Raw genomic sequence first — 12,158 nt, forward strand, 5'->3', positions numbered from 1 at the left:
AACCATGCTGCCAGGCACTAACTAGTCCATTTTCCTCCAAATGTGCATAAATCCTGTCCCTCAGTATCTTTTCAAAAAGGTTCCCCACCACTGATGTCAGCGGCTACCCTCTTTTCGTTTTTAATAATGTTTATTAGTGTCACAAGGAGGCTTACATTAACACTGCAATGAAGTTACTGTAAAAAGCCCCTAGTCGCCATGTTCGGGTACACAGAGGCAGAATTCAGAATGTCCAAAAAAGTTACCTCACAGCACGTCTTTCGGGACTTGTGGGATTGAAACCGGAGCACCCGAAGGAAACCCACACAGACACAGGAAGAACGTACAGACTCCGCACAGTGACCTAAGCAGAAAATCGAACCTGGGACCCTGGCGCTTTGAAGCAACAGTGCTAACCACTGTGATACCGTGCTGCCCACGGTAACTACTGTGCTACCGTGCTGCCCTCTTGCTCCTAATATATGCATAAAAAGCCTTGGGATTGTCCTTGACCATGTTTGCGAAAGACATTTCATGGCCCCTTTTAGCCTTTCTAATTCCACGTTTAAGTTCCTTCCCACTTTCACTGCACTCCTCAAGTGTTTTTTCAGTTTTTAGATGCTTCCTTTTTCCTTTTGATTGAGTTTACAATTTCCCTTGTCATCCATTATTCCCGAATCCTGCCATTTCTATCTTCAATTTTTACGTGGACATGCCTGTCCTGCACTTCAATCAACTGACCTTTAAAAGCCTCCTACATATCAGACATGGATTTCCCCTAAAATAGCCACTCCCAATCCATATTTCCCAGTTCCTGTCTAATTCGGATGTAATTGGCCCTCCCCCAATTAAGCACATGCACTCGTGGCCACTCTTGTCCTTATCACCGACTACTGAAATCTTATGGAATTATGGTCGCTAAGCCCAAAATGCTCCCCCACTGAAACATCAATCACCTGGCCAGGCTCATTCCCCAATACCAAGTTTAGTGTAGCCCCCTCACTGGTTGGATTGTCAACATACAGTATCAAAAAGCCTTCCTGGACACAACGAGCAAATTGCTCTCCATCCAAGCCTCTGGCTTTAAGGGATTCCCAGTCAATATGGGCGATGTTAAAGGATGATTGCTTAGTTCACTTATGTTGGGACTCTGGAGTCTGTGGGACTGGAATTGACTGTGCACTCACTAAGGGTATCGTAACACTCCCAGCACCAACCACACAGTGTCAGCCAGCACCCACAGCCCAGTGTCAACCAGCACCCACAGCCCAGTGTCACCCAACACCCACTGCCCAATGTTTCCCAGCACCCACAGCCCAATGTTGCTCTCACCACAGCCCAGTGTCACGTAGCCCCTACATCCCAGTACCTCCCAGTACCTACAGCCCAGTGTCACCCAGCACCCACAGCCCAGTGTCAACCAGCACCCACAGCCCAGTGTCACCCAACACCCACTGCCCAATGTTTCCCAGCACCCACAGCCCAATGTTGCCCTCACCACAGCCCAGTGTCACGCAGCCCCTACATTCCAGTACCTCCCAGCACCCACAGCCCAGTGTCACCCAGCACCCACAGCCCAGTGTCAACCAGCACCCACAGCCCAGTGTCACCCAACACCCACTGCCCAATGTTTCCCAGCACCCACAGCCCAATGTCGCCCTCACCACAGCCCAGTGTCACGCAGCCCCTACATCCCAGTACCTCCCAGGACCCACAGCCCAGTGTCACGCAGCCCCTACATCCCAGTACCTCCCAGGACCCACAGCCCAGTGTCACGCAGCCCCTACATCCCAGTACCTCCCAGGACCCACAGCCCAGCGTCACGCAGCCCCTACATCCCAGTACCTCCCAGGACCCACAGCCCAGTGTCACGCAGCCCCTACATCCCAGTACCTCCCAGGACCCACAGCCCAGTGTCACGCAGCCCCTACATCCCAGTACCTCCCAGGACCCACAGCCCAGTGTCACGCAGCCCCTACATCCCAGTACCTCCCAGGACCCACAGCCCAGTGTCACACAGCCCCTACATCCCAGTACCTCCCAGGACCCACAGCCCAGTGTCACGCAGCCCCTACATCCCAGTACCTCCCAGGACCCACAGCCCAGTGTCACACAGCCCCTACATCCCAGTACCTCCCAGGACCCACAGCCCAGTGTCACGCAGCCCCTACATCCCAGTACCTCCCAGGACCCACAGCCCAGTGTCACGCAGCCCCTACATCCCAGTACCTCCCAGGACCCACAGCCCAGTGTCACGCAGCCCCTACATCCCAGTACCTCCCAGGACCCACAGCCCAGTGTCACACAGCCCCTACATCCCAGTACCTCCCAGGACCCACAGCCCAGTGTCACGCAGCCCCTACATCCCAGTACCTCCCAGGACCCACATCCCAGTGCCCCCAGCACCAGCAGCCCAATGTTACCGATCACCACAGCCCAGTGTCACCCAGAACCCACAGCCCAATGTTGCCCTCAGCACAGCACAGTGTCACCCAGCCCCTACATCCCAGCATCTCCCAACCAGAGCCCAGTGACTCCCAGCACCCACAGCACAGTTTTGTACAGCACACACAGCCCAGTGTCTCCCACCACCCACAGCCCAGTGTCTCCCAACCAGAGCCCAGTGACTCCCAGCACCCACAGCAGTTTTTTCCAGCACCCACAGCCCAGTGTCTCCTACCACCCAAAGCACAGTGTCGCCCGGCACCCACAGCCCATTGTCAGCCACCACCCACAGTACACAACACTCACCAATAATGAGACCAACTTCACACCTTGGGTCCTCGAATGCACATGACATCATTGTTCCAACGGTATCATTTACAAAGGCAACCACTTCCAGGTCAAATTCCTGCAAAGGACACCCATTACCCGGGATACAAATAATCAGTTACTACAGACACAGATGTTTTTCCCAATTACGGGAAAATTTAGCGTGACCAATCCACTTATTCCGCACATCTTTAGGATGTTGGGGTGAGACCCACGCAGACACGGGGAGAATGTGCAAACTCCTTGCAGACAGGGACCCGGGAGTCCTGTGAAATGGGTCAGTCACAACCTGTGGAACGGGTCAGTCAGTTACCAGGGAAAAGGTTCAATCAGTTGCCAGGGAAATGGGTCAGTCAGTTACCTGTGAAAGAGGTCAGTCACAACCTGTGAAACCGGCTAGTCAGTTACCTGGGAAATGGGTCAGTCATTTAATTGCAAAAGGGGTCATTCAGTGACCTGGGAAAGGTTCAGTCAGTTACCTGCAAAATGGATCAGTCAGTTATCTGAGAAACAAGTGGCCGTTACCTGGAAAATGGGCAATTCCGGTACCTGGGATATGGGCCAGTCTGTTACCTGGGAAATGGGTCAATCATTTAGCTGGTAAATGAGTCAGTCAGTTACCTCTGAAAAGGGTCAGTCAGTTACCAGTGAAACGGTCAGTCAGTTAAGTGGGGAATGGGTCAGTCAGTTACCTGTGAAAAGGGTCAGTCAGTTACCTGTGAAACGGGCTACTCAGTTACCTGGGAAAAGGGTCAGCCAGTTACCTGGGAAATGGGTCAGTCAGTTACCTCTGAAAAGGGTCAGTCAGTTACCTCTGAAAAGGGTCAGTCAGTTACCTGTGAAACTGGATACTCAGTTACCTGGGGAAAGGGTCAGTCAGTTACCTCTGAAAAGGGTCAGTCAGTTACCTCTGAAAAGCGTCAGTCAGTTACCTGTGAAACGGGCTACTCAGTTACCTGGGAAATGGGTCAGTCAGTTACCTGCGAAAGGAGTCAGTCAGTTACCTGGGAAATGGGTCAGTCAGTTACCTATAAAATGGTCAGTCAGTTACCGGTGAAACGGTCAGTCAGTTACCTGGGAAATGGGTCAGTCAGTTACCTATAAAATGGTCAGTCAGTTACCGGTGAAACGGTCAGTCAGTTACGTGGGAAATGGGTCAGTCAGTTACCTCTGAAAAAGGTCAGTCAGTTATGAAATGAAAATCGCTTATTGTCACAAGAATGCTTCAAATGAAGTTACTGTGAAAAGCCCCTAGTCACCACATTCCGGCGCCTGTTCGGGGAGGCTGGTATGGGAATTGAACCGTGCTGCTGGCCTGCCTCGGTCTGCTTTCAAAGCCAGCGATTTAGCCCTGTGCTTTACCTGCGAAACAGTCAGTGATCTGTGAAATGGGAAATGTGAAACAGTTCAGTCAGTTACCTGTGAAACGGATCAGTCCCTTACCTTCGAAAGGAGTCAGTCAATTATCTGTGAAACAGGTCTGTCAGTTACCTGTGAAACGGGTCAGCCAGAGAAAAAGCAGGAAGGCAGTGCAGGTGCCCCCTGCGGTCATCTCCCTCCAAAACAGGTATACCATTTGGATATTGTTGGGGGGGATGACTCAACAGGGGAAGGCAGTAGTAGCCAGGTCATGGCACTGTGGCTGGCTCTGCCGACAGAAGGGCAGGAAAAAGACTGGCAGTGCTATAGTCACAGGGGATTCAATCGTAAGGGGAGTAGACAGGCGTTTCTGTGGTCGAAAACGAGACTCCCGAATGGTATGTTGCCTCCAGGGTGCTCGGGTCAGGGATGTCTCCGAACGGCTGCAGGACATACTGAAGGGGGAGGGTGAACAGCCAGTTGTCGTGGTGCATATAGGCACCAACAATACAGGTAAAAAATGGAATGAGGTCCTCCAATCAGAATTTAGGGAGTTAGGAGATAAGTTAAAAAGTAGGACCTCAAAGGTAGTAATCTCAGGATTGCTACCAGTGCCACAAGACAGTCAGAGTAGAAATTCAAGAATAGCCAGAATGGATATGTGGCTTGAGAGATGGTGCAGGTGGGAGGGGTTCAGATGTTTGGGACATTGGAACCGGTTCTGGGGCAGTGGGACCATTACAAATCGGATGGTCTACACCTGGGCAGGACTGGAACCAATGTCATAGGGGGTAATTTTGCGAACACTGTTGAGGAGGTTTTAAACTAATGTGGCAGGGGGATGGGAACCAGATTAGGAAGTTAGAGGTCAGTAAAGAGGCAGCAACTAAAGCCAGTAAGGTACAAGATAATAAACTCAGTGTGACTAAGGGGAAGAGTAGACAGGGAAGAGATGATGAACGCAAAAGGACAGGTGGTCTGAGGTGCATTTGTTTTAATGCGAGAAGTGTAGCAGGTAAGGCAGATGAACTTAGGGCTTGGATCAGTACCTGGGAATATGATGTTATTGGTATTACTGAGACTTGGATGAGGGAAGGGCAAGACTGGCAACTAAATATCCCAGGGTATAGATGCTTCAGGAGGGATAGAGAGGGAGGTAAAAGGGTTGGAGGAGTTGCATAACTGGTCAGACATGATATCATAGTTGCGATTAAGGAGGGCACTATGGAGGATTCGAGCACTGAGTCAATATGGGTAGAGCTAAGAAATAGGAAGGGCGCAGTAACATTGTTGGGACTTTACTACAGGCCTCTCAAAAGCGAGCGAGAAGTAGAGGTCCAAATATGTCGACAGATTATAGAAAAATGTAGGAGCAATAGGGTGGCCGTGATGGGAGATTTTAAGTTCCCCAACATTGAATGGGACTCATGTAGTGTTGGAGGCGTAGATGGAGCAGAATTTGTAAGGAGCATCCAGGAGAGTATTGTAGAGCAGTATGTAAATAGTCCAACTCGGGAAGGGGCATACTGGGCCTGGTATTGGGCAATGATCCCGGCCAGGTGGTTGAAGTTTCGGTGATTACTTTGGGAATAGCGATCGCAATTCCGTAAGTTTTAGAATACTCATGGACAAAGACGAGAGTGGTCCAAAACGAAGAGTGCTAAATTAGGGAAAGGCCAAATATAACAAAATCCGGCAGGAGCTAGGGAATGTGGATTGGGAGCAGCCGTTTAAGGGTAAATCCACATTTGAGATGTGGGAGTCTTTTAAGGAAATGTTGATTAGAATGCAGGACAGACATGTCCCTCTGAAAATGAGAGATAGAAATGGCAAGATTAGGGAACCATGGATGACGGGTGGAATTGTGAGACTAGCTAAGATGAAAAAGGAAGCATACATGAGATCTAGGCGACTCAAAACTGATGAAGCTTTGGAGGAATATCGGGAAAGTAGGACAAATCTAAAACGCGCAATAAAGAGGGCTAAAAGGGGTCATGAAATATCTTTGGCTAACAGGGTTAAGGAAAATCCCAAAGCCTTTTATTCGTATATAAGGAGCAAGAGGGTAACGAGAGAAAGGATTGGCCCACTCAAAGACAAAAGAGGAAATTTATGCGTGGAGTCAGAGGAAATGGATGAGATTCTTAACGAGTACTTTGCATCGGTATTCACAAAGGAGAGGAAGATGATGGATGTTGAGGCTAGGGATGGATGTTTAAATACTCTAGGTCAAGTCGGCATAAGGAAGTGGGAAGTTTTGGGTATTCTAAAAGGCATTAAGGTGGACAAGTCCCCAGGTCCAGATGGGACCTATCCCAGGTTACTGAGGGAAGAGAGGGTCGAAATAGTTGGGGCCTTAACAGATATCTTTGCAGCATCCTTGAGCACGGGTGAGGTCCCGGAGGACTGGAGAATTGCTAATGTTGTCCCTTTGTTTAAGAAGGGTAGCAGGGATAATCCAGTGAATTATCGACTTGTGAGTTTGACGTCCGCGGTAGGCAAACTGTTGGAGAAGATCCTGAGGGATAGGATCTATTCACATCTGGAAGAAAATAGACATATCAGTGATAGGCAGCATGGTTTTGTGCAGGGACGGTCATGTCTTACAAACCTAATAGAATTCTTTGAGGAAGTGACAAAGTTAATTGATGTGGGAAGGGCTGTAGATGTCATATACATGGACTTCAGTAAGGCGTTTGATAAAGTTTCCCATGGCAGGTTGATGGAAAAAGCAAAGTCGTATGGGGTTCAGGGTGTACTAGCTGGATGGATAAAGAACTGGCTGGGCAACAGGAGACAGAGAGTAGTGGTGGAAGGGAGTGTCTCAAAATGGAGAAGGGTGACTAGTGGTGTTCCACAGGGATCCCTGCTCGGACCACTGGTGTTTGTGATATACATAAATGATCTGGACGAAGGTATGGTGGTCTGATTAGCAAGTTTGCAGATGATACTAAGATTGGTGAAGTTGCAGATAGCGAGGAGGACTGTCAGAGAATACAACAAAATATAGATAGATTGGAGAGTTGGGCAGAGAAATGGCAGATGGAGTTCAATCCAGGCAAATGCGAGGTGATGCATTTTGGAAGATCTAATTCAAGAGTGGACTATACGGTCAATGGAAGAGTCCTGGGGAAAATTGATGTACAGAGAGATCTGGGAGTTCAGGTCCATTGTACCCTGAAGGTGGCAACGCAGGTTGATAGAGTGGTGAAGAAGGCATACAGCATGCTTGCCTTCATCGGACGGGGTATTGAGTACAAGAGTCGGCAGGTCATGTTACAGTTGTATCGGACTTTGGTTAGGCCACATTGGAATACTGCGTGCAGTTCTGGTCGCCACATTACCAGAAGGATGTGGATGCTTTAGAGAGGGTGCAGAGGAGGTTCACCAGGATGTTGCCTGGTATGGAGGGCGCTAGCTATGAAGAAAGGTTGAGTAGATTAGGATTATTTTTGTTGGAAAGACGGAGATTGAGGTGGGACCTGATTGAGGTCTACATAATTATGAGAGGTACGGACAGGGTAGATAGCAACAAGCTTTTTCCAAGAGTGGGGGTGTCAATTACAAATGGTCACGATTTCAAGGTGAGAGGGGGAAAGTTTAAGGGAGATGTGCGTGGAAAGTTTTTTACGCAGAGGGTGGTGGGTGCCTGGAACGCTTTACCAGCGGAGGTGGTAGAGGCGGGCACGATAGCATCATTTAAGATGCATCTGGACAGGTATATGAACGGGCGGGGAACAGAGGGAAGTAGATCCTTGGAAATTAGGCGACAAGTTTAGATAAAGGATCTGGATCGGCACAGGTTGGGAGGGCAGAAGGGCCTGTTCCTGTGCTGTAATTTTCTTTGTAAGAAGTCTTACAACACCAGGTTAAAGTCCAACAGGTTTGTTTCAAACACGAGCTTTCGGAGCACGGCTCCTTCTTCAGGTCTTTGTCCTTTGTTCTTACCTGCGAAACGGCCAATCAGTTTGCTGTGAAATGGGTCAGTCAGTTACCTGTGAAAGGGTTCAGTCAGTTACGTATGAAACGGGCCAGTCAGTTATCTGTGAAATGGGTCAGTCACAACCTGTGAAGCGGGCCAGTCAGTTTGCTGTCAAGTGGGAAAGGGGTCAGTCAGTTACCTGGGAAAGGGGCTAGTCAGTTACCTTTGAAATGGGTCAGTCACAACCTATGGAACGGGTCAGTCAGTTATCAGGGAAAAGGTTCAATCGGTTACCAGGGAAATGGGACAGTCAGTTGGCCGGGAAACGGGTCAGTCCTTAACTGTGAAAGGGGTCAGTCCTTAACTGCAAAAGGGGTCATTCAGTTACCGGGGAAATTATTTCATCAGTAACCTGTGAAACAGGCCAGTCAGTTACCTGGGAAATAGAACATAGAACAGTACAGCACAGAACAGGCCCTTCGGCCCTCGATGTTGTGCCGTGCAATGATCACCCTACTCAAACCCACGCATCCACCCTATACCCGTAACCCAACAACCCCCCCTCTTAACCTTACTTTTTAGGACACTACGGGCAATTTAGCATGGCCAATCCACCTAACCCGCACATCTTTGGACTGTGGGAGGAAACCGGAGCACCCGGAGGAAACCCACGCACACACGGGGAGGACGTGCAGACTCCACACAGACAGTGACCCAGCCGGGAATCGAACCTGGGACCCTGGAGCTGTGAAGCATTTATGCTAACCACCATGCTACCGTGCTGCCCCACGGGCAGTCAGTTAAATGGGGCAGTCAGTTTCCTGGGAAACGGGTCAGTCATTTACCTGGGAAATGATTTCATCAGTTACCTGGGAAATAGGCCAGTCAGTTACCTGTGAAACGGGTCAGTCAGTTACCTGTGAAACGGGTCAGTCAGCTCCCTGTGGAAAGGTGCAGTCAGTTACCTGGGAAACGGGTCAGTCAGTTACCTGTGAAATGGGTCAGTCACAACCTGTAAAATGGGTCAGTCATTACCTGTGAAACGGATCAGTCAGTTACCCTGGAAACGGGTCACTCACTTACCTGCGAAAGGAGTCAGTCAATTACCTGTGAAACAGGTCTGTCAGTTACCAGTGAAATGTGTCAGTCCCTTACCTGCAAAACAGTCAGTCAATTACCTGTGAAATGGGGTAGTCAGTTACCTGTGAAACTGGCCAGTTGGTTACCTGGGAAAGGGGTCAGTCAGTTACCTGTGAAATGGGTCAGTCACAACCTGTAAAATGGGTCAGTCATTACCTGTGAAACGGATCAGTCAGTTACCTTGGAAACGGGTTACTCACTTACCTGCGAAAGGAGTCAGTCAATTACCTGTGAAACAGGTCTGTCAGTTACCAGTGAAATGTGTCAGTCCCTTACCTGCAAAACAGTCAGCCAATTACCTGTGAAATGGGGCAGTCAGTTACCTGTGAAACTGGCCAGTTGGTTACCTGGGAAAGGGGTCAGTCAGTTACCTACGAAATGGGTCAGTCAGTTCCCTGTGAAATGGGTCAGTCAGTTCCCTGTGAAATGGGTCAGTCAGTTCCCTGTGAAATGGGTCAGTCAGTTACCTACAAAATAGGTCAGTCAGTTCCCTGTGAAATGGGTCAGTCAGTTACCTACAAAATGGCTAGTCATTTATCTGGGAAATGGGTCAGTCAGTTACCTGGGAACCGGTCAGTCAGTTACCTGTGAAATGGGCCAGTCAGTTACCTGGGAACCGGTCAGTCAGTTACCTGTGAAATGGGCCAGTCAGTTAACTGTGAAATGGTCTTGTCAGTTATCAGTGAAACGGGTCAATCACAATCTGTGAAATGGGTCACTCTGTTACCTGGGAAATGGGGCAGTCAGTTACCTGGGAAATGGGGCAGTCAGTTTGCTGTGAAATGAGTCAGTCAGTTACCTGTGAAATGGCCAGTCAGTTTCGTAGGAAAGAGGTCAGTCAGTTTCCTAGGAAAGGGGTCAGTCAGTTACCTGAGAAATGGCCAGTCAGTTTCGTAGGAAAGAGGTCAGTCAGTTACCTGTGAAATGGCCAGTCAGTTTCCTAGGAAAGGGGTCAGTCAGTTACCTGTGAAATGGCCAGTCAGTTTCCTAGGAAAGGGGTCAGTCAGTTACCTGTGAAATGGCCAGTCAGTTTCCTAGGAAAGGGGTCAGTCAGTTACCTGAGAAATGGCCAGTCAGTTTCGTAGGAAAGAGGTCAGTCAGTTACCTGAGAAATGGCCAGTCAGTTTCGTAGGAAAGGGGTCAGTCAGTTACCTGAGAAATGGGTCATTTCCCTGTGAATGGGTTCATAGAATCATAGAATTTAAAATGCTGAAGGAGGCCATTCAGCCCATCGATTCTGCATTGGCCCTTGGAAAGAGCAACTTGTCCAAGCCCACATTGCCACCCTGCCCCCGTAACTCAGTAACCCCACGTAACCTTTTTTTAGACACTAATGGCAATTTAGCACAGCCAATCCACCTAGCTCGCACATCTTTGGACTGTGGGAAACCGGAACACCCGGAGGAAACCCGTGCAGACATGGGGAGAACGTGCAGACTCCGCACAGACAGTGACCCAAGCCAGGAATCGAACCTAGGACCCTGGAGCTGTGAAGCAACTGTGCTAACCACTATGCTACCGTGCTGCCCACCTGCGAAATGGGTCAGTCAGTTACCTGCAAAACAGTCAGTCAGTTACCTGAGAAATAGAACATAGAACATACAGTGCAGAAGGAGGCCATTCAGCCCATCGAGACTGCACCGACCCACTTAAGCCCTCACTTCCACCCTAACCAGGTAACCCAATAACCCCTCCTAAACCTTTTTGGTCACTAAGGGCAATTTATCATGGCCAAACCACCTAACCTGCACGTCTTTAGACTGTGGGAGGAAACCGGAACACCCGGAGGAAACCCACGTAGACACAGGGAGAACGTGCAGATTATCATGCACAGACATTAACACAGCGGGGAATTGAACCTGGGACCCTGGCGCTGTGAAGCCACAGTGCTATCCACTTGTGCTACCGTGCTGCCCTGCCACTGTAACTGTTCAGTCAGTTAGCTCTGAAATGGGCCAGTCAGTTACATGGGAAAAGGTTCAGTCAGTTACCTCGGAAACGGGTCAATCAGTTACCTGGGAAATGGGTCAGTCAGTTACCTGTGAAACAGGCTAGGCAGTTACCTGGGAAACGGGTCAGTCCCTTAACTGCAAAAGGGGTCATTCAGTTACCTGGGAAATGGTTCAGTCAGTTACCTGAGAAACAAGTCTCCTTTACGTGGGAAATGGGCAAGTCCGGTACCTGGGATCTGGGCCAGTCTGTTACCTGGGAAATGGGTCAATCATTTATCTGGTAAAGGGGTCAGTCAGTTACCAGTGAAACGGTCAGTCAGTTACCTGTGAAAAGTTCAGTCAGTTACCTGGGAAATGGGTCAATCAGTTACCTGTGAAGCTGGCCAGCCAGTTACCTGTGAAATGGGTCAGTCTGTTACCTGGGAAATGGGGCAGTCAATTACTGTGAAATTTGTCAGTCAGTTACCTGAGAAACGGGTGTCCATTACCTGGGAAATGGGTGATTGTGATACCTGGGATACGGGCCAGTCCATTACCTGGGAAACAGATCAGTCATTTACCTGGGAAATTAGCCAGTCAGTTACCTTGGAAACTGGTCAGTCAGATAGCTGGGAAATGGGTCAATCAATTGTCTGGTAAATGGGTTAATAATGTACCTGGTAAATGGGTCAGTCAGTTACCTGGGAAAAAGATCAGTCAGTTAGCTGGGAAAGGGGTCAATCATTTACCTGCAAAATGGGCCAGTCAGTTACAGGAAATAGGGCCAGTATGTGTGCTCTGTTTCATAGAGACATGGCTCACCCCCGCCTCACCGGACTGTGCCATACAACCTGAAGGCTTCTCTATTCACCGGCATCTTCAGGCAAAGCGAAGGGTGGAGGGGTTTGCCTCTTCATCAACTCCTCCTGGTGCTTGGATGTGGTGACCCTGGCGACCTACTGCTCCCCAGACCTGGAATACTTGACCGTAAAGTGCCGCCCATACTATCTTCCACGTGAGTTCACTTCAGCCATTATCACAGCGGTCTACATCCC

The 12,158-nt window shown here is 49.4% G+C and overlaps 1 protein-coding gene across 1 annotated transcript in view; it reads right to left on the reverse strand.

The window, feature by feature from the left end:
• Nucleotides 1-12,158, reverse strand: part of LOC119965014 (hexokinase-1-like) — a 75,093-nt gene that overhangs the window by 35,339 nt on the left and 27,596 nt on the right. The window contains exon 5 of the mRNA XM_038795219.1: nt 2,731-2,830. Coding sequence (XP_038651147.1) covers nt 2,731-2,830 — 100 coding nt within the window. The remainder of the gene's footprint in view (nt 1-2,730; nt 2,831-12,158) is intronic.

This window comes from Scyliorhinus canicula, chromosome 4 (assembly GCF_902713615.1).
Source record: "Scyliorhinus canicula chromosome 4, sScyCan1.1, whole genome shotgun sequence".
Lineage (NCBI taxonomy): Eukaryota > Metazoa > Chordata > Chondrichthyes > Carcharhiniformes > Scyliorhinidae > Scyliorhinus > Scyliorhinus canicula.